The following is a 25,531-nucleotide window of genomic DNA, read 5'->3' as shown; positions in this document are numbered from 1 at the left end:
TTAAATTAGTGCAGCAACTTCCAGCTAGGGGCATGTTATAAGAAATTATTATTTATATGCTAAGTACTCCATGCAGATGGAAGAGAACATGAAATAAATCAGCCAAGTGCCGAAAATAACGTCTAAGCTACGGTAATCATTAATCTAAAGAACATTGAAGATCAGTCAAGGTTCCTGGCCGCAGCTGTTGGAGTCCAACAATTTGTTGGACTTGAAACTTGAAAATTTCAATGGCCGCCAGAGAATTTATGGGGGCCTAAAGTTACGGAAGGGAAAGAATGGCAGAGGGTGCAGTGAGCTTTCTGCTTGACAAGGTTGCTCGCTTTGTTGAAAATGAGATGATGCTCTTGAGCGGAGATCATCGGGAAGAAGTTCTGTACCTGAGAGGAGAGCTAGAGCGCATGAGGGCCTTCCTCAAGGTGGCAGATGCAATGGAAGAAAGCGACGAGGAGATCAAAGTGTGGGTGAAGCAAGTGCGAGAGATTGCTCATGAAACTGAAGACGCTCTTGACGAATTTACCCTTCTTCAAGCACATGATCACGCCGACGGACTCTACGGTTCTCTCCACAGATTTTCTTGTTGTATAAAGAACATAAAATCTAGCTACCGTATTGTTTCCGAGCTACAAGGCATCAACTCCAGAATCAAAAGCATTTGTGGGGTTCACAACAGGCTGCTGCACAAACTTAGTGGAGCCCAACAAGGTTCAGGCCCCAAGAATGCAGGAAACACGTGGCAGGACGCGCTTCTTCTAGACAAGACGGATTTGGTGGGGATCGATGAGCCGAAGCAGAAGCTGGTGGGGTGGCTGGTTCTTGGCGGTTCTGGGCGGGAAGTGGTTTCTGTCGCTGCAATGGGAGGAATGGGGAAAACCACCTTGGCAAAACAAGTGTACGATGATGCTGAAGTGAAGAAACATTTCAAAATACGCGCTTGGATCACTGTCTCCCAATCTTTCAAGATAGAACTCATAGAAGAGCTCCTCAAAGACATGATCCGGCAGATCTTCGGCGTCGTCAGCAGAACGGTTCCGGAAGGATTGGACAGCATGAACAACGACCGGCTGAGAAGAATAATCAAGGATTTGCTTCGGAAAAGGAGGTACTTGATTGTTTTAGACGATGTATGGCGGTTGGACGTATGGGATGCTCTCAAACACGCCTTGCCCAAGAATGGATGCGGCAGCAGAGTGATGCTCACTACACGTAATGCTGACGTGGCCTCCACCTCCGGCGTGGAATCCATCGGAAAGGTCTACAACTTGAATCCCCTGCCTCCCAAGGACTCTTGGTATCTTTTCTGCAGGAAGACTTTTCAAGGAGATGCGTGCCCTTCTTATTTGGAGGAAATCTGCAAAAACATTTTGAGAAAATGCGAGGGACTCCCCCTTGCGATTGTGGCGATCAGCGGTGTTTTGGCGACAAAAGACAAGCGCAGGATTGATGAGTGGGACAAGGTCTGCCGCAGCCTTGGAGCGGAAATCGAAGGCAACGACAAACTCAAGGATTTGAAGAAAGTTCTTTCGCTCAGCTTCAACGACTTGCCGTACTACCTGAAAACTTGTCTCTTGTATCTCAGCATCTTCCCAGAAGATTATCAGATCGAGCAAATGAGGGTGATTCGATTGCTGATAGCGGAGGGGTTTGTTGAAGCCAAAGAAGGGAAAACGCTGGAAGAAGTTGCAGAGGATTACCTCGACGAACTCCTGAAAAGAGGGCTGCTGCAAGCGGCGGCCACAACGAGCGATGGAAGGGTGAAAATGTATCACGTCCATGATCTGCTGCGAGAGATCATCGTGACAAAGTCGAGAGACCAGAATTTCACGACAATTGCAAAAGATCTGATCAACGGGATGTGGCCCGACAAGGTCCGACGCCTATCGGTACATAACACCGTACAAAATGTGCCGGCGGTGCAGCGAAACAGGTGTGTTTCTCAACTGCGCTCTCTGTTCTTGTTTGGTGTGGTAGAAAAGATATGCATAGGAAAACTGTTTCCTGGCGCTTTTAGGCTGCTACATGTGTTTGATTTGCAGAACTCGCGTATACAAAAGTTCCCAGTTGATATTGCGAATTTGTACTATTTGAAATATCTAAGCTTTAGGGGCACCAAAATCAAAAGCATTCCAAGCTTTATAGGGAAGTTGCAGAACCTTGAAACTTTGGATCTTAAGCATACCCGTGTAACTGAACTGCCCGTTGAGATCTTGAAGCTCACACGACTGCGCCATCTTCTTGTATACCATTTCAAGCTTGAATCTTACGAGTATTTTCACTCGAGATATGGTTTTAAGATCCAGGGGAATATAGGCACTTTGCGATCCCTGCAAAAGCTTTGTTTCATAGAGGCGAACGAAGGCGGTGGGACTATAATGACAGAGCTGGGGAATCTGTTTCAGCTAAGGAGGTTGGGCATTGTGAAGCTGAGAAAAGAAGATGGGAAGTCTCTGTGTTTGTCGCTCAAAAAGTTGACCAACCTTCGTGCTTTGTCGTTGATTTCAATAGAGGAGGAAGAGATTCTTGATTTGGAACACCTTTCTTCTCCGCCTCCATTGCTTCAGCGGCTGTACTTGAGAGGGCGTTTAGAGAAATTGCCTCACTGGATTCCATCGCTCCATGGGCTGGTGAGGTTGTATTTGAAGTGGAGTAGATTAAAGAATGACCCACTTGTGCTCCTCCAAAATCTCCCCAATCTTGTGCATCTTGAATTGCTTCAGGTTTTTCAGGGAGACACTCTGTTCTTCAGGGCCGGGGGTTTTCAGAAGCTTAAGGTTTTAGGCCTTGATGAGTTCAGTGAGCTTAGATGCGTGCAAGTGGAAAAGGGAGCAATGCCCTGCGTTGAAAAGCTGATTATCCAGCGTTGTAACTTGCTGAAGAAGGTGCCATTGGGGATTGAGCATCTGACCAAGTTGAAAGTGCTTGAATTTTTCGACATGCCAGAAGAATTAATCAATACGCTTCGTCCGGACGAAGAAGGGAGCGACTATTGGAAAGTTGCAAACATCCCAGAAGTCTATTCTACCTACTGGAGAGAGGGGTGGGAGGTCAATTCTCTGGAGAGCCTCAGTGAGGGAGAGAATTCTCCCAAGCGCAGCACTATCATTTTGAAGAGCCATGAGCTGCAAACACGTTGGAAATGATATATACATTCACAGATGTGGGGCATGCTGTACAAAGTTTGGTTGTAAATATAAATGGTTGTTATTTATTCATTGCAGTGATGCCAGTGATGGTGATGATGGTGTAGAAGTTCTGCAGTGCTTCTTCAGGCATTCTTGTACAAAACAAGGTCGTGAGTTGCTTGAAGCTGGCTTGTGTGTTGGAGGGTGTAAATATGCAAGTGACTGTAACTGCTCTAATGGTTGGATTACCTGCACTTCAGGCGGCCTATTAATGCTTGGGGTTTCAGAGGTAACTTGTGGCTCATAATGTGTATAATATTGTGAATCTGTGGAGGATGAGAGATTGTGAATACTGTAAATGGCTGTAAAAAAGAATACACATTGTAATTAAATAATCAAGGGTGTGAATCACACCGTAAATTTGTAAATACTCATTGTAATTAAATAATCAAGGGTGTGAATCACACACTGTAAATTTGTAAATGACTGTCAATACTCCCAACACTTGTGGTGAACCACAGTTGTAAACATGTAAAGATTGTAAATACTAAATATTCATTATCATTGTACAGAGATAACCTCGGGTTGTCTGTAATATTTGGGGCATTCTTGTACAAAGACAGGTTACTCTGTGGAATTAAATATTGTTTGTCAGCTGGCATAGGATTTTGTTCTTGTATTCTATTCTATTGAATGTGGGATATGGATATTGCCTGATATGCATGATTATATTTCTTTTTTGGCTACCAAGCTTACTAGAAAAGCAGGTAAAGACAAGAGAGTAATCCGCCAATTAATTTAATCTACCCCAAGGTTTTGAATAACACTGGATAATCACTTAGCTTATTAAACTTGAATGGGACTGATCTCTACGAGACTACAATTATAAACAAACGACTCACTTGAATATAAAAAAAATAAAAAATAATAACAAAAAAACGACTCACCTGTAAATGTTTTGCAGACCAGCATAGTAACTATTAATTTTAGTGTTGAAACCATGAATATTAAATCACACTAAGAATTGTACAGAGGAGCCCTAAAGAAGATAATGACGGACAAAATAATAATCAATCTCAATTTGGTATTTCCATAAAAGACATCATTATGAACAATCTGACTAGTGCTCCTACAATTAAAAAAAAAAAAAAAAAAAAGACTAGTGCTGTTGTAGTCATGGTTTACATGAGTAGGAGAAGAAACACTATTGCAACCAAAGGAGTCAAGAGTTGGTGTCAACAAGAGCACGAGCTAAGTCGAGGGTTTTAAAGTAAATTTATTGTCTTAATTCAGGGCATTTTCATCATTTCACGTAAAAAAAAAAAAAAACCCAATAGTTGATAGGCAAGATTGTATATTATAATTGGCTAGCAGTACTGCTCTGCTACCTTACATACTCGAGATATCGAGTCAATCATAATCAACAGTTTAAGGATCATTAAATAGATTAACAAATAAATTTAAGAACCAGTTGCAATATGCTAGGTGAAGAAAGGATCATTAAAGAGATTAACAAATAAATTTGCATTTCACCAACATTCACATAACATTTGCAGCTGCTGCAAGCACGCATTCTTTTATTTATTTATTTATTTGGTAATTCTAACAATATTTTCAGCAGCGCCATCTAATTTACTACAATTTGGGTCATGTTCCTTTCCGGAGACTTCCACGAAGTCTAAGAACTTTGAATGATATTAAGGTAAGGACACCATACCTCTCCAGAGAGCGCATAATATGCGGCCGCCCACATTGTTTAACCCATAAGATTGGACTTGATATACATTTATTACAGTTCCAAATGGCTACCATATGTAAATAACACGATACTGTAGAAATAGAATGAAAATGAATGAGTAAAGGAACTTTGGGAATGTCGCTTGCGCTGCGAAAGACCATTGTCATCCCTTCCAAAGAAGCCATATAATTATAAGGTATTAGTTGCTGCCAAGGTATCAAAACTTTTTGTTGCCTGCAGCCACAGTGCCCCTCATTACATGGTTAATTATCAGACACAAAGCTTAGCATTTTTCAGAATGCAAACAGGCTTGTAAAGAACATGATATTTGTGGAGCAGCAGCACGAATCGTTAGTCCTCAGAAGGATGCTAGCTGGCCCGATACAATCGAGTCAGAGAGCAGAAAACTGAATGTACCTCCAAATGTTTCTACTTTTATCTTCATTGATAATTCTGCCTTCAACATCCGAATTTACAGACCGAAATTTCAGTATTTACTATTCTGACTATAACAAGAAGAACACACATTGGCTCTTGAAAAGAATGGTAACAGAACAAATTTCAATTACCTATTCGCTTTAGAAAAAAATAGAAAATAGATTAAAAAAAATAAAAAGGAAAGACCTATGTATTATCATCTAAGTGGATTGGCTACCAAGTTATTGCCAATTTTTAAAAGGAATACTCCCCCAAAACTCACCCAGCTTTTTCACTTGTCAAATGGTTTCGAGGAAGCAAAGAAATTAACGAACAGTTTTTTACAATGATGATGGAACTTACATGCCATAATCAGCAAGCACAATGAAACACAGAATTCCCAAGGCAGTTTGCTTTCTTTGCAATCTTTCGAACGCCTGTTTCATTGTGAGATAATCTCGCACTACCAGGAGATATATGGATTCTGTCCATTATATTGATCTTAGGGGCCTCAAGAATCGCCTTTGGCAGAGATAATGCATACTGCATACCCCAAATTGAGAGTGGCCTCATATAAATAAGAGATCGGAAGTGCCCGTCGATCGTCCATCCCTCTGGAGTCTGAAACCAGTATCTGTGCTTGGCAGAAAAGGAAGACGTCAAAATTAAACACATTATGCAAATATATATTACATATGAGAGAAGATAAGCAGTCCTAAAGTTGGCATCAAAGGGCAAGTACACAATAGATGCAGCTTTGTTAAAATATCCATCTCTGGGTCAGATAAATCATAGTTATTGTCTTTTCTTTTCAGTAAGTGACCATGGTTATTGTGGCTCACATCCTACCAACAATGACCAATGAAAATGTTTCTATGTTAATCAGGGTTTAAAACAAGTCATCGATTCACATTACAAAATGGTTAATGCATCATGGAACTTACCCATATCCTTCTTCCGACCAGCCTGCAATAAAAATTCCTTCAGCAGCTGTAAACGCCTGCTCCTCCATTCCAGCTAGGATCATTGTAGCTGCCACGCCATAGGTGACACCACTCCATATTTCACGTGACTGCATGCAAGACTCATCCACCTTTCCACTGGGATGCATCCCATTTACAGCACCCATTCTGCCTCCTTTAACTTTCATTACATTGAAATCATAGATTTTCTGGAGAGAACTTCTGATTTTGGAATCATCAAAAAGTGAAGGCAAGCCTGAGGATGCTGTATACCATTGCCCAGCAAGTTGATCTGCTTGTATGGATTTACTGTTGCTACTTGACCCACTGTCATAGTTAAAATAAGAGCCATTCCATAATTTTGCCTCAAATGACGGTTTGGCCTTCAAAAATTTGCTTTTGCACCTTTCAGCAAAACTTCGGTCCCCAAGTTCAAGGGCCATTGCCGCTGCAGCTTGGAGTGCGGCAACCCACAAGCATCCGCAGTAAGCACTCACACCATGAACTGTCCAAGCATCATATGTTTGATCTGGGAACCCATCATTCTCAATGAGACCATCATTGTCCCTATCAAATTGTTCCATGTATTCCATGGCAGCACGAACTGCAGGCCAAACATCAACTCCAAATGACATATCTCTTGTTGCAGCAAAGTCTCTATACACCTGAAGCACGAACTTTGGATTCAGATCTTTCCATTTGCTTGTATCATGAATATTATATGCATTCATTTCATTCCATGGGTCATGTGTTCCCAGATCATGAGGAACAGCTCCTCTAACCTTCCGAATTCCCGAATTCCCCTCTGCCAGAAACTTTACTTTTCTTCCATCCTCGGATAAGACGGCCTTTGCAAAATCACGCTGAATATTGAGTTCAATCTTAGGAAACAGCTCAAGAAGTGCAAATGAAGCATAGAAGTGCACATCATATGTGCACCACATGATGTATTCCACTCCTTCCAAGTAAAGAAACCTTCCAACATCATCATTTTCATTTTCTGGGTCCGGCAATGTGAGGAGATGTAAAGAGCGTTTGGATTGCCCTTTCTTTAGAGGTACCATGGGTTCATCTTTGCAAGAACAATTTGTAAACACTGCTTCATCTTTGTCTTTTAATTCAGCACTGGTTGTGGTATGCTCGAAAACTGAGTCTTGTCTGCCATCCACCTTGGCTTCAGTTACTTTGACATCTGTGTTTTCCACTTCTACTAATTGATTCTGATCATTTCTCGTGTCTGAAGTTGATGACGGAGAATCTGCACAAAAGATCAAAGCAGTCTTAAAGTTATTTCTGACCTTAATGACTAAAGTGTAATGACAAGCAAATGATATCGCCAGTATTATCCTTTTTAGGAAACCAATTTTTGCTTGCAAAATCAAAATGCTAAAGAATAACATAGAAGAGTACCAATCCAAACCGTTCCGCCAGCAACCAAAAAGTACAGCTCATTAAATAATGTGAACTTGTACCTGCAAATATTGGATGAAGAATTGCTTATCTACCATGAATGACTCGAAAAGAAATCCAGAACAAATAGCAATTGTGCCAAAAGGCACCAATAGTCACACTAGCAAATCATTGACTTATAAGATTTGATAAGCCATGAAGCTCAGAGCCCAATGGTACTGATGTATTTTTAGACCAATATCTGGTATGCGAACAGCTGTGGAGTGTTTATTGAGGACAGCCTTGACATTCAAGGGTGCTCTAGAGTTTGTCTGTGCCATGAAGGGTTCCTCAAAGGTTTCGGAATATACATATAAATTTAAGATATAAAACTCTAAGGTCGGCCTTCCAGTATGTACAATCTAGATATGAACTCCGCAAAATTCTGAAAGGTTTGGCATTCATATCTAAGCTTTCTTTAAAAGATTTGAATGTCCAACATCTAAGACTTTAAGGCTTCTCCAGAATAGTTTTTTGAGCCCTTTCACAAATTTAAGACACCAAGTGAAATGTTTGATACAAAATAATATCAGTTTAACTAAGTGTTACCATTCTGGTAGCCTTTCATCATTCAGGATAGGACTTTGCCAATTCTCTATTTCTTCTTCCCACCTCTTATAATCTGTTCAAGATTTCAAAATAATCTCTGTTATAACATGCAGGGCATAGTAATTTAGAACTTCTAAAACATATAACCCTTGTGAAGAAAGTACAAACTACAAAATTCCGGCAGCTTAGAATTAAAAAACACAGCACATGATGGCCTAATAATAGGGGCACTGGCCTCTATAGAACATAAAACAGATCCAAATCAAAAGAAACATACTAGTTAGTGCATCATGCACCAAGTCCAGGGCGGCTCTTTCAGATGTGCCATAAAATTTTGTGTACCGCCTGCAACCAAAAGAAAAATAAATAAATAAAACAGAAGAAGAAGATGAAGCTTAGGAAATGCAATGACACATTTTCCAATCACTATACAAAGTGTAAGGGAGTAAAGAAATTCACAACGCTCAATTTTCAGCTAACAAGGATTTGCAACATGCTTGTAAATTTGATATTCTGAAGCCAAAAATGAAAGCATCTATTCCAAAACCTTTTTATTCAATAAAAAAATTCAAAAAGCAACTTCTCAAGCTACTGAACACAATATTGCAACATAGACAAGTATGCAAATTCAGATTTTAGAGGAAGAATTTGAAGTGTAACTTACTAAGCTCTCAAACATGCACACATGGACAAGGGAAAGGAAAGCATAAATCTACCTATTATATAAGCTGCCCTTTGAAAATTTTACTTTTGGAGATGACCATGCAAGAGCAAATGCAACGGTGCACTTCCCATGAGGTTCCACCCATGTGGAGGCTGAAACTGCAGCACAAACTGTCTCTCCAGGTGATGAGGGTATGCTTCGTCCAGAACTGAAGTTCTCTCGGTCAAACTGCCCATCCTAGAGACACGGGGACAGAGTTAGAAGTTAATTCCCATCTGGACCAAAGCCGCATTGTCAATACTTGATTTGCAATAACGCTGTGACTTATTCAAACTTAGAAGCTCTATTGCATAAAAAATTCAAAAGTACTTGAATATGGCCACACATCCAGTTCAAAGCTCTATACAGCCCAAGTGACTAACTATAGGCGACTGCCTATGCAAAAGAAGGCACAAAACCGGTGGCCCCCCCCCCCCCCCCCCAAAAAAAAAAAGAGAGTAATTACCTTGACCATTCTACCCCACATATCCTTTGCTGTAACGCAACTTCCTTCAGACAGCCCAAAACATGGAAGAACAGTCACATTTACATTCTGAGTTTCACAGGCAGCTATTGAGAAAGTAACAGGAGGATTCCCTTTCGCAGTCCTGCAACATTGGCATAATCCCAAGAAACAATTGAAATCTTGTCATGGAGTAAAGAACTTCATTTAACAGGGAAAAAAATATGGAGAGACTACTTGGTTGTGAATGACAAGTTTTAGGAAATTGCCAGACAAAAGAACAACCTCCTTGAGCCATTCCCAACCATAAAAGGGTAGGAAATTGCCAGAGAAATTGTAAAAACTCCTTTTTACATGTACATCACAGTCAACAATACTGAGAACCATATTTAAGGCAAGTTTTAGTTTCACCTTGCTTTTTCAAAATTTTTTTTTCTTACTCTCTTCTAATTGGAACTTACAGCTCATGACCCAAAAATTATATCTTGCTTTCGTTTGTCCCAAAATTAGCCAAAGCCTTTAATTCTTTAACTTTCAAATTTCTTACATAAGCAGAAGTTTAAGCAGTCAATGCATTAGTCTCTTTTCCTGTGCATTTTTTAACAAGGACACTTTACAGAAAGTAGTAGTAAGTAGAAGTCATACAAATAAATAGAGATTTATACTGTATTGCATGAACATTGCAGGAGGCTTACATCTTCCAACATGTTGGCATCATTGACATGTAAAAGAAAATAATAGGAACAAGAAGAGGGCAACTATCTCACTCTCGCTCTCTAACCATTTGCACTCCAAAAATATAAAAGGTTAATTTTTGAGATTTAAAATGAACTTCCAAAGAGTGGGTACTTTTTTGAATATTACCGATGATTATAATACATCTTATTCAAAAATTTCCAACATATTGAGATGTTATTAATTGATTAATTAAAACCCCTAGTTCAAATGTCCACCTAAAATTGCTGAATATGTGATAACAATTTACAAGAGTCCATTTTTTATCCAGACAGCCAGTATTACAAAAATAGCCAAATGTGTCCAAAAAAAAATGCATGTTCTAAGTGCCTTAACCAACTCGAGAAATATAATTTAGATGGTAAAAAATAGTGTCAAAGGTAGTTAAATGAAGAGATATGCCTTGAATTCATAATCACTAGAAAAGATGCAAACAAAATTTTAGGTTTCAATCATTTTGTGACTTGCTTTGAAGCAAGTATCTAGAACACCAAAGTGGCATAATACATTAAGCCACAATCTCATCAGGTGTGTGCCATGAATAAAGCATAATAAAGGGAAGATGCCTTGAGGTATTCCAATAGAGGCTTTTATATTATCTAATTACGCCATCACATTCTATTCTTACTGATTTCAATATTTTTTTTCCCCTGCTATTTCAAATATTGAGACCATGGCTGCAAACCTCATTTTATTTTTGTTTTAAGCAAATAATTCATTTTTCTCTTCATTGGGTGTTGTAAATTAAGGGCAGTATGAACTGCCCAGGTTTTCCAAGCAGCAGGTCATTGTGTTATGGAATCACAAATATCCCCTTTATTTTTTACCTAAATTTGAATTTATCCACTACCTAAAAAATATGTAGCATCAAACCTTTTTAGCATCTTTTCAGTGAGTTACAGGAATGATCTTTTATCCTAATTTATGTGGCCCTAAACTGCTCTAAGGTGTCAATGCCTACATATTATGTCTTTCTCACCTTCAGTTTTTCAAACTCTTTGGAATTGGTTCTGTTATTGACAAACTACAACCCAAGGGTAAGGTCTTCCCATGTGCTTCTCCTTTTTTTTATTTGTTCTTTTGGTTGGGGTGGTGTCATTTTTTTTTTCTTTTTGGAGAGAGGCAAGGGTCTTTTAAATACCTTGGCTTCACTTTTATCTATTAAAACACAGAAATGACCAAGAGAAATCTGCAAACCAACCGTCATATATAGCAATTAAGGTTTTACGACTTGCTTGTGATGAAGAAGTACACCAGAGACTCCATCTTCGCCTCTATCAAAGGAAAGAAAACAAAGTTAAAACATATAGATAAATATAGAGGACCACAAATAGAAAACACAGAAAATGTATTTAGATGTACTTACATAAATGGTTCATTCACATGATCTCCTGACAAATGCGAGATTCCCCCAATTGAATTCTGCCAAAAAGGAAACAAAAATGACTGAATATCCAAGAACCTGTGCTTCAATTGATTGGAATAAGGGTAATACAACAACAATAGCAAGATGTCATCTTACCGCCCATGTAAAGAGAAGGCTGACTTTAGCCCTTTCCCGACCAGTGTTAACCAACTACAAAGAAAAAAACAACATTCTCAAAAACCAGATAATCAAAAATCATTTAAGAATTACTTATTAGAAAATATATAAAATTGAAATATTCCCAAAAAATAAGAAATCAAGGTCATCAGACTAGAGAGCGTTGTTGGCTTTATCCATTGTTTGCCAAGTGACATGATTAAATTACAACTCTTATGATAAGAGCTCTAATGCCCACGGCATACATCTTTCTTTATTGGTCAGTTACGCATGCACCAAATACGTCTCAAACCAATTACTTCACCTTCCATCTTGTTCTTATAGGGTTGAAGGCATTGTTTGAGCTAGATCTCATCAGCATACATATAGATGCAACATGCTGAACTCCAAAAGGCAAATTTGAGTTTAAAATATTGACACACATCGAATTTTCATACTTGAGAAAATATAGAACCAGGCTTGAATTAGGGGTTCTATGGTTGAGGCAGCATGAACCATTTCAAATGAGATTCACCCCTGGAAAAACACATCTAATTAAAGCGCATTTCCACATAAGCAACCACACTATAACATGGATACTGTTTTCAAGTCAATGTTGAAAATAAATAATTAAATGGATCCATCCAAAGGATTTAAATTGAAATGGATTGGCTTCTAAGGATATAGATGATCAAATTAATAAAGGAAAATAAATCCTATATAGTTGGTAGTAAAATTTCTTCATCAGCAGAGCATACTAGTTTTTTTTTTGATAAGTAATGATGATATATAAAAGAGCGCAGAGGGGCGCAACCCATATACACAGGAAGTATAAACAGAGAGCGCCTAGGAGGGGGAGAAATGAAAAAGAAAATCAGATAAGCTAATCACTAAAGGATCTAGCCAAGCGGCCGTCCAAGAGTAAAGAGTAAATAAGAATGAGTCAATTCCTCTATGGTCCTAGTGGAATTATCAAAACATCTAGCATTTCTTTCATTCCAAATACACCACATAAGACACAGAGGGATCATCTTCCACACAACCGCGCTTCGAGAACAAAGTTTTGACGTGACAAAGCAGAGCATACTAGTTGACAATGCTAAATATTGTTTTGACGTGACAAATGACAGTATTGAATTTTAAACAAGCAACAAAGTTCATATCAGATACATCTCTTGCTAGATATTGAGAAGCCTATTTTCTGATGTATGAACGTACATCAGTTAAATAACCAAAACTCCAACCACCTACTCAATTAAATGCTAGAAGTTAGTAATTGATGTCTCTTTCTGAGATCGGTCCTTAGGGAGCTAGGATCCATGCCATTCAACTCTATCTGACATCAAAAGTTGAACATACCGTGTAAACAAAAACTGCAGTAGGAAGACTGCTATCTCTGTAATTATGTGGAATGAATGGTGATATTTGTCGACAAGATATTTTCAATTCAGGGTCCGGTTCACCTAAAGGAATAGAAGTATGTTAACCAAAAGAAGAATCCAAGATTAGTATATATATAGACACACACACATCATACAGAAACAATAAAGTGGAATGATACCATCATATATAGTCCATGCCCTAGGAAACAGAGCATGGTATGTAGAATGTTGACCATCCAGATTCCAGCCCCATGATGATATACCCTGATCACCAGCTTTCCTGTCAGAGCATGAAACCAAAGGTAAGGTAACAATTTGTACCACATCTACTTCCTACTTTTAAACCTCAAACTCAAAGAAAACACTACTGAATGGATTCATCTATTCCTCTCTCCATTTTTCCCCACTGATTCATCCAATAAATAACCACAAAACAGTCACCCTCAGTCATAAACTAGAAGAAAGAATCCTCCAGAATCCTTCTAATAGAGGCATAAACTCTCTTTTTTTTTTATAAGTAAATATCCAAAGGGAATAAACTCTTAATGGCATCTCCATTAGAATGCAAGGACCATTTTACTGAGCATTGAAATATACTGATGCCCACTAGACATATATCTCCGTGGAACAACCATCAACAATATATTTCACTCTCCAGGTCAAGACAAGGTACCAAGACTGCCCTTTCATGCCAAAAAGAGTATCCAGATTCCCTATTTGACATTATAATAAGAAGGCAAGATTCTTAACTTTTTGTTTTCGGCAAAAATTATATGTCACGTTATCTCCAACCCTTGACTCCAGAATCAAATTTCCTTAGGAATGGACACAATCACCCACAAACCAGGCACAGGAATTCAACCCAGGGGAGTCAAACCTCTTACATTCAATGTACAAGCATGATCTTACTAAGGTAGAAGCATGTAAAATTACAGACATAATTTACATAAATTATGAACAAAAAAGTTACAATAACATCTAAATGCCTTGTTGAAGATAAAGATGATAAAAATACATAATTTCTTTCATAAAGTGTTTAAACTTAAAAGAATGTTTCTTACCCTAGCCCTTCATGTTGGCCTGGAGCCAAAACTGATGCAAAATTTTTGTTTCCACCATCTCTTGATATAAAAATCTGCAATTCCACAAGAACAAAGAAGGATTCAAAAGTAAATTCATGGTTACAAATTCATGTGTTTCCAGTTTATACAATAGGACAGCAACATTTTTCTCCTTCTACAGTAACTAAGATAACAAGTAAATAGCAATTAAAACCCAGATATTCTGTATAAATTATGCAGAACCACCCAATGCGAGAGAGAAAAAAAAACTTCTCCTCTTTATGTAGCTGAGTGCATTGTTGTAGATGTAACACGAATGCGAAATTAATCTATGGAGTAACACAGCCCAAGCATAAGAGAGGAAACAGATGATAGACAAAGCAAGAAATCAACAGACACTTGGGGCGTATCAAGTGTGTTTAGAGCTGTTCTACTTTTTTTCTTTTTTCTTTTTTCCAACAGAGGTCCATGTTAATATTACAAAGGGTGCAAGTTGGGAAATATTTTAGAACTTCTAACGGGTATACAAAGGTCAGTAGGTTGGTATTTCTTATTCAGAAACTATCTTGATCGCCTATTTCCAAATTCATTCTTGTTTCATACAATTAAAATGTCACCACTTCCACCAATCAGAGAAGTTATAAAGTCTCTCTTGTATACTTTACGTGTGCTAGGGTTGTGCCTCTCCACGCTTTTAATGAAATGCATTTTTAAATAATAATAATCAAGCCCAGCAGCCCTTTTTTGGGTGTACGCTTAGCATCTTCTTGCCACATGTAAACTCAAAAACTTCTTTCTGAATTCCTCATATCATCTTCATCTATATTATATCTTAATATTTCAATTTTGTTAAGTTTCACATTCAATCAAGTCCAATGCTAATATTTTTACTCTTGGATTTCAAGCACCAATCAAACTTCCCAAACCCTCCAACTATTAATTTTTAACATCTTTCACATTGATTTGTATGTTTCCGACTTTGATAAATTTATAATATTTTGGAAACATCTTTGAGGAAGGTTAATTTCCAATAAGTTCTAATTGCCATCACTACTACTTTCTATAAACCAAATTCAGAATGTCATATTTGAGGAATCAAAGTAATACTAATAACCTTTTTATTATCCGAATTAAAGAATTTCTTTCAACCTCTAAACTTACCCCAGTAAATCCAGTCAAAAAGAAACTAGGCACCCATATTTTTACAAAAGCACTTAAACTAATAATATGCTTGGTATTATTATAGCTATACAACATCAATTAACTACCTAACTATTTTCAGTTATAGACTCATCTGGAGAGTTTACAGCACACAACTTTTCTCTTAGATTGCATACCAAACTCACCCATAAAAGTAAAACCATGGTTTATAACAATAGGTAAGTTATGAGACACAGACAATATCGAAAGAGGAAAGAGCATATATATGTCCTGAAAACAGAAAGCACATAGCAACTAGGAGATAAGGTTTAGGGCAGAGCTTTACAGAGAATTGATTGGCCATGACAGGTGAAGGTTCACATATGCCAGGAATAATTTGCCATTGCCTAAATTCGCCTCTAAAACCTCTAGATATGCTGCCACTTCTGTGATACGTAAACAGGTAGATCCTCTTAGATTGATAAAAGGTATTACAAACAAGGAAATGAAGCATTTTACTTGATACGCTACGTACCCCATTCCTCCAAGCGGTACCCCTTGAGATGCTGATGGCTTGCAACTTTCTCGAGTGAAAGGATCAATAGGTGCTTTCTGCACAGATAATGTCAAATGCAATTCAGGTTCGTGGAGCTAAGTTCCAATGTTAATTAATGTAAAAACATGTCTTAATTAGTTCATCAAATTTTCAAATATTAAGAAGGTCAAATAAACACCACCTGTGAGAGAACGTAAAATTAATGAACTCTACATTAAGGAAACCAAAATATTTACCCTTCCTTGAGAAGCCTCTTCCCTAACATATGACCACAACCGTATCCCAAGTCGAACCTTGAAATTCAAAATTCAAAAACCAGTCAGCAGGGGGTAACTAGGACATGATGTTGAAAAAAGAATAAACAAGTAAATAAACCAACAAATGCGAAATAAATAAAGAATAAGCTATATACAAGATGATATATGGCACTCATCTGTTTTCTCAATAAATCATCTAATGTTAAAGAGAACAATCCCTTACCATCTTAATCGCTTCCATAAACGTGACACTGAATTCTTTGAGAATATTAGCATGGCTGTTTAATTTCCTTCTCCAGGCTTGTTCTGGAGGGGCAGCACTATCAAAATCAAACTACAGAGTATCATGGAAAATAAAAACTAGTTAGTGTAGAATATTAAAACGGGTATCCTCACCAGAACAATCAACTTTTTTGTTAAGAACAATGTACCAGCTATGAAGTGCATCTCTACCATTCACAGTGACTAGCAATTCTTTCTAGTGGATATTTGTTACTTATCCTACAAACAAATTGTAGTAGAAAGCTGGCGTTTATTATTTATTTTCCTTTTTTATGCTTGTTATATTTGAATAAGCAAATGAAGCAAAAATTCTAGTTTTCAAAGTTTAGTGAATTTTTTTTTTCATTTCTTAAATTTTCACGGCAACCAAACGGAGTCCAATGAATACTACAACAAAGAAGAATAGAAAGAAACAGACAAGCAAAATAGACGCTCACCAACTGCAAAGTGGTCCTGCTGATATACTCCTCGGGCGGCCATGAATTCTTTCTACAGTGGAACAAGTTCCCGCTAATCATATCGACTAATCCTCTATTAAACACACTACACAACACAAAAATTTACACAAATCCAAACCAGAAATATAAAACCTCAAGCATCACACAAAATCCATCCAATATTTCTCAAAACTCGTCCACAAATCCCTCTCCAAACCACAACAATAAATACCGATAATTCCTTAAACTTCAAATAACAACCACCAAAGCGTGCAAGGAAAAACCACGCAATCTCGCTCAACCTCTTAACATCAAAGATCTTAAATTCGAATCCTTCGCTCAATTACGCGATCCGAAACTCCAAATTTTGATCCGATCCGAAAACACCGAATTTCGATTCCACCGAAACGCTAAAATAGGAGTGGATTTCTCGGAATTCGGGTCACAATTAAAGAAAGTTAATACTAAACAGTTAATTAGAAAGAGTCTGCCTGACTCTTGAATTGATTGGTGCGACAGCGTGATACACAACCGCGCTAGCGTGGCGTGGAAAGCACAGGATCTGCCGCCTGTAGCTTTAAGCGTCTGCAACTCCGCCTCTGAGATCGCCAGGTGGCGCCATTTTTGCCGTGTTTGTTTCTGGCTTTTCAGAGAGAAAAAGAGAGAGAGAGAGAGAGAGCGTGGATAAAAAGGTTAGAGTTGTATAAACTAGTCGGTAGTCTGTATCAGATGAGGTCCCCTTTCGTCCCTTTCGCGAGGCTTGATTTTGAACGATGCGTGCAGATTAACTCGTGGCGTTGTATACGTGATGAGACTATAATTTCTTCAAGCTATGGTGTGCGTCTGCGTCTGGGGGGACCTCTTAATTTAAGCCGAGGATTTGTTGTCGTTTTTTTCGAACTTTCGAATTTTATCCTGTAGTTGCATATTTTAGTTAAATGCTGAAATAGAGGAAGTGTATATATGTTCAAATATTAATTGAGTGTTCGAATCTTGGTTTAAGTCGTTAAAAAGAAAGGGGGCCTGTTTATTTATTGCCGCTAATTTAATCCATTTACTTTACTATTTATAATTTATTTATGGTCATGATGGATTTGGAAATATTTGGGCTGGTTATTCATTAGGGATATTTCATTTGTGTCCTATTTTTAATGAGGAGTGCTAAGCTTACAAATAAATTTTACAGAAAAATTTTTACAAACTGATGTGGCACAACGTGATTAAGTTTTTTAAAACTTGAACTTATCTGATATCTAATCATGTTGTACCACATCCGTTTGTAAAAGTTTTTCTATAAAATTTGTTTATAAGCTTAGCATTCCTCATTTTTAATAAGTCGAGAAAAATTTTATTTAAACTGGTTTGAAGAAAATTTGTGTCATATTTTTAATAACCTTAGGTTTAGCAAGAGGATAAATGATTAGACTTCTTTATATGGAGTTTAGGTATGTATCAAAATAAAATAAAATTGAAGAGTAATATTGTCTTAACATTAATGAAATGGAAATTACCATTTTCTCAGCAGAGGAGAGGCCTACAAATGGAGGTTGTCACCCTTGTGTAAGAGACGGTCCCCTTTTTATTTTATTTTTTATTTTAAATTTTGGGATAAATTTAATTTTGCCAGTTTCATTAAGAAATAATAGACAAAATTGGACATGATCAATTTGATTAAAAAAAAAAAAAAAGGAGAGATAAATGTTATTTTTCCATCTCCTCATGGATTCCATCCATCTATTTTTCATATTTACTATTAGATATTTTGAACTTACCATCTGACATATCTAATGGTAGGCCGGGTCTAGGCCCTACAAATTTAATGAATTTGTGAGGTTTATTGTTAACTTATGTAAAACTTACTCAGATTTCTTTACAATTAATTATTAGATTTATGAGATTCATTATTAACTTGTATAGAATTTACATAAATCTATAAATTTAATAGCTAATTGTAAGAAAATATAAGTAAAATATAGATAATTTATTTACTCAAGCAATTTTTGAATTATTTATTAAGGTGGATGGGAGGAAGCCTGGATGGCACTAGTAGGAGTGTGACTATTCGTATGCGGTGTGCTTTGGGCGGGGAGGTGTACAAACGAAACGTAAAGTCCTGCCCTCCGTTTTGTGGTCCATGCCTTTACGGTTTTACCCTTCCTAATGGCCACTTTCTTTGACCAATTTCATCTTTTTTCTTCGAGTGGAAAACTCTCCCCAAAATCTTGGTACCCAGTGGCGGATTTACACAGGGGCGCCCTAGGGGCAGGCGCCCCTGGTAAATTTTTTTTAAAAATAATTTATTAAGCATTTTCATTCAAAATTTTATGGTGCCCCTGGTAAAAAAAAATTACCAAGGGCACCCTTAGCCTTCTATTGGCCGTTAAATGGCCATTATGTAAAGAAATGAGGCTATTTTTTATTAAAGAGAGAGAGAATAAAGTTATATTTTATTAGTGGAGAGAGAATAGATAATAGTTTATTATTAAAAAAAGATAGTGGGTGAATTTTTTAGTGTTTCTAGTCATAGTTTATAGATAAATGTGATTTTTTTTTAAAAAAAAAAATTTTTGGCTAAATTTAGATTCTAGTCTCTTTTATGTAGGCTTAAACTCTAATATAATTTATGTTTTGAGATTTGAGGCTTTTCTAAAAGAAATAGCCGTATGCTAATAGCCCACTAAAAGTACTCATTTTTCTTAGACACTAGTAGTCATTTAATTGTGCTTAGTTTATTTTGTAAGTAGTTTAAATTATTATGTGTTTGTGATGTCGTTAGATGAAGATTTTTAATAGTTACTTTGATTTTTTTTTTTTTGTTGGGTAATTTGATGAGTTTGATTTGATTTGTGATACATATATTATGATATAATTTATTTTTTGATTGTATTTACCGTATTATAAAAAATATATATAATACATAAAAAGAAAAAAAAATTAATTTTTTACGCCCCTGGTAACTCTTATTCCTAGATCCGCCACTGTTGGTACCATGAGACTTTAGCGTCGGTCTTTGCCCGTCAAAGCATTTGTAAAATAAGGAGATTGGAGTAACGTTAACTCTTACACTTATTCTAGGTTGAAGTATTTGATATGTTATAAATGACTAAGTATTATTCACTTAAAACAAAAAATACTAATTACTTAAAATACGTTACGTCAATTAGTATAAGATTAATATGATAAATGGTATGAATGCTAACCATTTTACTTTTCAAGAAATGCTATATATTGGACAAGTATCCAACTCTCACTCACCAAATCTGATGTGGCGTGGTCTTCCATAACATTTAGTAGATGAAAATGAATTTTCTTGTTAGGAGACCACGCCATATAAGATTTGGTAAATGAAAAGTGAATACTTGTCAAGTAAATAGCATTTTTCTTATTTTTGTTATTCAGACAATTTGACACGACTGTGACCATTTTTTTTATTTTTTTTGGTCCATTTTGACTCCATAAGCTAACATAGTGGTAGTTTAAGGGACCAAATGTCACTTTTTCAAGTTTAGTAGTAGTTTTGGGAGTTAAATTACAATTTTTTTCCTTATTTTTTATTTAAAGTAATGTTATATACCATAATTTTATCATACACAATGCCAATATGATATAGTTTCAACCAACCCTTGAAATTGTTTTATCTTTTCTTAACAATAATTGATTCAACAGTTGGTTAAGATTGACACATCACCATAGTAAAATAATTATAAAATAAAAATGTAATTTATAAAATTATTCTTTCATTTATGTTATGTTTTATTAGAGAAGGTTAATCATATAATAATATAATTCAATGAATACCATAACAAATATTGTTAGAAAGAAAGAAACGTGGATGAGTTCCTACCCTTATCTTATTCAATTTTTTTTAAAAAAAATGAGGGTGAAGGCATGGTTCCTATAGTTCCGATGGTTGCTTTCTTAAAAAATTGAATTGGAAAAAGACAAATAACAGTTTGCTTTATTTAAACCTTAGGTAAATAATATTAAACTTATTGTCACCCTAAAATAATAATATATAAAAAAAATATTCCTTTTCAATTATTTTAACTTACTTAAACCAAAAAAAAAATCGTTTTCAATTAAGATGAGGTAAATCGTCACTGTATAATATGATACTTCTGCTGTCGTAGACAACAACCACAAAATAATAATAAAGAAAAGAGATGATATAATTAAAAATGTATGCATTTTAATTTATAATAGGGTTTGTATATATATTTTTAAAGAAGAACAAATCTTCATCAGATGGTAATAAAACGAGAGCCAAAGCTCTACAAACTTAGAGCTAATTGCTCTAAAATTACAATATGAGAAATACAACTAGGATATTCCTCTATCCAAACTTGATATAATATATTCATAATAGCCTCCTTAGCAAGGGTGTGAGCCACCGAGTTTGCTTCCCGCTTTACATGACTAATATTCCAAGACCTCAAAGATTGTAAGACCAGTTGAATATCATCCAGGATCTGTCCCAATATGACTTGTATATATAGTTATGAGTAATATTATATACGACATTTTTATTTAACATGTCTCAGAATATTGACGTGGTTTAAATATTCGATGAATGTAATTTATAAATGAACTAAACTGTTGGGACTTAAGGGGCCAAACACATCAAGCAAATTCCTTCCTAATTTCATTTACAAATGTTCATTGTAATGGACTCAAGTTAACTCACCCAAGTCCTAAAGGAGTAGTTCAATCAATTATGGATTACGCCTAATGAAAAAGAGGTTATTGGTTCGAATCCTCATCTTCCCCTTCCTTTGTATGGACATGTAAAAAAAAAAAAAAAAAAAGTTAACACACCCAAAATAACTACTCATTGCTGTGGCATAATACTATCCTACAAAGCAACCAACACGACTCATTAAGTTAAATACTTTGAAATCCCAAGTTATATATATATATATATATTGACAAAAATTTCCTCAAAACCAATATGGAGGAAATATATTCCAACCAATTTTATAATAGTGCCAATTGCCAAGTGTCTATAAGCATTTAAAACACACATTAAATTCTTAAGGTCGTTAACAGCAATTTATTAATTAACTTAGACTAATGTGTTAAATGAGTTTGAGGATATTTCCTTCTGGTTTAAAGGAAATTTATGTTTTTTTTTTTTTTTTTAAAGAGAATATTAAGTTATATTTTAGAAGTATTTTTGTCTCTTTAAGAAGTGAAAAAACAAAAATACTCATCAAATATAACTTACTGGAGAGGATCCAAATCTGCAAATAACAACCGTCTCAATTAATATTTGTATTTTATGAATAAAAATTAATTAAAGCTAAATACAATTTATAACATTATGCATTTCCTTTGTCATTTTCGTACAAAAGGTAGACATGATTATTAATTTCTAGAATTTAGGAGGCACCTGATGTCAACAAAAATCAAGGTTTTGAACTTTTGATGCGAATAGTAGTGGTGTGGTGGCGAGGACTGTACCAACAAAAAATAATAATTGATGGCGGTGGACCGCGGTGGCATTATATGCCGTCTGCAGTACAGTAGATAGGCTATTTTTAATAAATTAATACGCACATGGCTCGAACTCGATGGCGCTTGGAGCCATTCCACCATCAACCAGCTTGGGCCCCATTAGGCCACCGACTGGCGGAGCGGAGCCGTTGACAAAAGAACAATCCAGGACTTGGACGTTTTGTCCTTGTAAAAGTACGCACTTCTTGTAATCTTGCTCTTGATACCCGCTCCACCTTCGAGCTCTATTTTTCATCACAAAAGCTCTGATTTTGCATATATTTTTCAAAAATCTGTCTCTACTTATTTATATAAAATTTCCAAAAAAAATTGTCCTATTATTATTATTATTATTATTATTATTATTGAAATGACATATTTTAGATCAAGATCATATTCCCTCCAGGTGAAATGGGGAGGATGTTATTCCCTTTTAGTAGTGCATTATATTAGAGAATAAATATTTCGTACCTTATGCATGTCAGACCTTTAATCAACAAAAAGCTGCTTTTTCAGCACTTGTTTTATCTTGTACAAATTTCTTTAACTCTGTATCTTTCCTTTGCCCCTTTGTTCGAATTATTAGGTTGTAAAATATCACAAAATATTTTAGTGTTAGAGCCCAAAATATTAGTAGGTTGTTAAATATCTTGAATTGTTAGGTTTTAAAATATCTCAAGCTGGTGAATAGTGTTAGAGCCCAAAATATCCTTGTCACACTCCGGTTCGACGTTCGCCCTGCTACTCTTCCTTCTTCCTCCTTCTTAATTGACTACACCTTACAAACACAAGGCTTAGAAGCCCTTCGAACTACTCTGACGCCCAAATTAATCCAGACTTTTGTGAAGGGTTAGGAAAATATATCTTATGTAGTAGTAAAAAGAGAGTTTAAATTGTTACATGATTATGGTGTTTATTTATACAATTTGTTTTGTGTCTTGCGAGGTTGCCTTGGATTCCAAGGCTCCTGACCCATCTCTAGATGCCACGCGAGTTGTCCTATCCAAGGGGTTTAGTGTCCCGATCCCCTCTCTTTAATTTCTAGGCGCCCCTTGTCCTATGATGGGAGCATAGTTGGGACGGTTACTTCTATTTAAAGTGAATCACTCTCTTAAAGTGGGAAGTGACGGATTGAGATCTTCTCCAATTATTCAAAATTAGAGAATCTTATGTTACGAAATCAGAGTCGGGCTTGCCCGAGTCTATCTGGACCCAACAAATAGCTCTTAAATGTGGATGATTAAACATTTAATATCTTTTTGTTAATACTTGTATAGGTGAATAAATTTACATAACATCTTGGTGAGTATCAATAAGTTCGTAAGTGGCATAAACAATCCTTAAAAAAAAAAAAAAAAGTGGCAATAAGTTGATTGAGGAATCTTTTAAAAAACTAATAATTTAATTACTAAAATTAAAAACCTAATAACTAAATTGAAATCACACGAACACCTATGAACTAAATTTGATTTTTTTTTCATTGACTTGAATTTCCTTTAACGTGTTTCTTGATTAGCAACAATTCTTTTTGAATATTTTTTGCATCACTCGTTCCGTATTGATATGAGCTCTCCATATGATGAAACTCGTTCGTTGAATGTGAGATGTTAGGTGTTATTCTAGTGTTCTCATTGTGTTTTTTCAACTGTGATGTGACTTTTAAAATCACCAATAGATTAAAAATTAATAATGATAATTTTAAATTCAACAATAATTTTAAAAGTTACATCACAGTTGAGAGGACATCAAAAAAACACTAAAAAAATACTTTGCATTTCCTTTATGAATCTCATCATATAACGAGGGACCGTTGTTAGGGCAACAATTACAGATGGTTGCAAATATAACATGTCCAATGACTATCAATAAACCCAAACACCAAAGACAAAGACAAAGACCCAAAAAACAAAAAACACAACTACAAAACAATGGCAATCATTAAAAAAGGGGAACCAAGAATCTAAACCTACGATGTGACAAACCGCTTGTGAATTTTAGGACTCGATTCTCTAACTTTATCTCGTCAAGAACCTCATCAATGTTTCATCATCTCTCCTTTTTTTTTTTTTTTTTTTTTTTTCAATTTCGTTATTATTCTAATCCAATATATAAACGTAATCCATTTCTGAAGTGACATGGCAGACTTCAAGGCATGTTTGGAATGGACGACTAATTCGTGGATTAAGTTTTGACACGTGGCTATCATGCATAATCTTGAACGTTGTGCTCCTATAGTCGTATGAGCTGGAAGTGACATGGCAGACTTTAAGGCATGTTTGGAATGGACGACTAATCCGTAGATTAAGTTTTGACATGTAGCTATCATGCATAGGCTTGAACATTGTGCTCCTGTAGTCCTATGAGCTGGAAGACACTCTTGGACAAGCAATTTCTTCTTATCGCCCACGTCAGATAATTAGTAAAGGTTTCGGCCTGCGTGTTGTTATTAAAATAACAGTAGGTATGTTATAGTTTAATTAACAATTAAGATTAAATTTTTTAAAATTATTTTTTATTTTTTATTTTTTATTAAAGACTTTTAAAAATGATTCAATTTTAAAATTTAATCTTGACTATTGATTAAATTACAGCATATATGTTATTATTTTAATAACAACATATAAGTCAAATCCATTAATAAATTAGGTATCATAGAAAGCATATCTTTTAAAAACGAATATGCGCTGCAAAAATCATCTTAATATTGTACGCCTCTAGTGTTAATTAATTTAATGCGTAACTAGCAGTGGCTTCCAGTTAGGAGTTTATTCTTTTATTCAAAAAGAATCTTTTACCGAATTTTTTTGAAAGTATGAACTAAAATATAATTCTAAATTAAATTGTAAATAATATATATGGTTATGAAGAATCTTTGGTAACTGCACACGTTTTACATATTGCTCACATGTTTAATATGATTTATGTTTTGTTGATTTAAGTTTTGAAAACCTTCTATTTTGTCACTCAAACTATATCTTTCTCATCTCTAAGACCGGAGGATTTCCTCTGTAATTTTTGACATTATAGACTCTATTCCCTTTACTTCCTCTCGAAAAGCTAGAAAGATTAATTGAAGGGCAAATTTCTGTGTCCTCTATTTGACATGTTGGGCCGCAATCAGATCTCACTCTTGTAGCATTTCCTTTTCCTCTTCTCCTTTCAATTATTCTAGAATTGTTAGCGGAAATGACCATCCTCTTTATGCTTGTTTGTTGTAGTTTTTCTGGTTTGTAATGTACTTAAAAAAAAAAAAAAAAAAAAAA

The 25,531-nt window shown here is 35.7% G+C and overlaps 2 protein-coding genes across 2 annotated transcripts; one reads left to right on the top strand and one right to left on the bottom strand.

The window, feature by feature from the left end:
• Window positions 1-3,550, top strand: LOC132179542 (disease resistance protein RPM1). Its single transcript, XM_059592280.2, has one exon. It carries the CDS (start codon window positions 279-281, stop codon window positions 3,138-3,140), a length of 2,862 nt encoding a protein of 953 aa, XP_059448263.2. The 5' UTR covers window positions 1-278; the 3' UTR covers window positions 3,141-3,550.
• Window positions 3,551-5,274: 1,724 nt separating this feature from the next.
• LOC132176955 (Beta-glucosidase, GBA2 type family protein) lies at window positions 5,275-17,625 on the bottom strand. The gene is made up of 18 exons (XM_059589122.2): window positions 16,776-17,625; window positions 16,280-16,390; window positions 16,036-16,092; window positions 15,779-15,855; window positions 15,590-15,689; window positions 14,104-14,177; window positions 13,222-13,322; window positions 13,020-13,123; window positions 11,661-11,714; window positions 11,505-11,560; window positions 11,374-11,412; window positions 9,407-9,548; window positions 8,954-9,138; window positions 8,515-8,582; window positions 8,238-8,310; window positions 7,650-7,711; window positions 6,222-7,497; window positions 5,275-5,911 (listed from the first exon to the last, which is right to left on the bottom strand). Exons 1-18 carry the CDS (start codon window positions 16,854-16,856, stop codon window positions 5,650-5,652), a joined length of 2,922 nt encoding a protein of 973 aa, XP_059445105.1. The 5' UTR covers window positions 16,857-17,625; the 3' UTR covers window positions 5,275-5,649.
• Window positions 17,626-25,531: the final 7,906 nt, after the last annotated feature.

The sequence above is a fragment of the Corylus avellana genome, chromosome 4 (genome assembly GCF_965113065.1).
Source record: "Corylus avellana chromosome 4, dhCorAvel1.hap1.2, whole genome shotgun sequence".
In the NCBI taxonomy this organism is placed as follows: domain Eukaryota; kingdom Viridiplantae; phylum Streptophyta; class Magnoliopsida; order Fagales; family Betulaceae; genus Corylus; species Corylus avellana.
The sequence above is the reverse complement of the archived record's forward strand: the minus strand, read 5'-3'. Positions and strand labels throughout refer to the sequence as shown.

Coding starts and splice junctions, on each gene's coding strand:
- LOC132179542 (XM_059592280.2), top strand. CDS start 279: ATGGCAGAGGGTGCAGTGAGCTTTCTGCTTGACAAGGTTGCTCGCTTT.
- LOC132176955 (XM_059589122.2), bottom strand. CDS start 16,856: ATGATTAGCGGGAACTTGTTCCACTGTAGAAAGAATTCATGGCCGCCC. Junction 13,124..13,221: donor GGCATGGACTATATATGATG/GTATCATTCCAC, acceptor CTATTCCTTTAG/GTGAACCGGACCCTGAATTG. Junction 7,712..8,237: donor GATGAAAGGCTACCAGAATG/GTAACACTTAGT, acceptor CAATATTTGCAG/GTACAAGTTCACATTATTTA.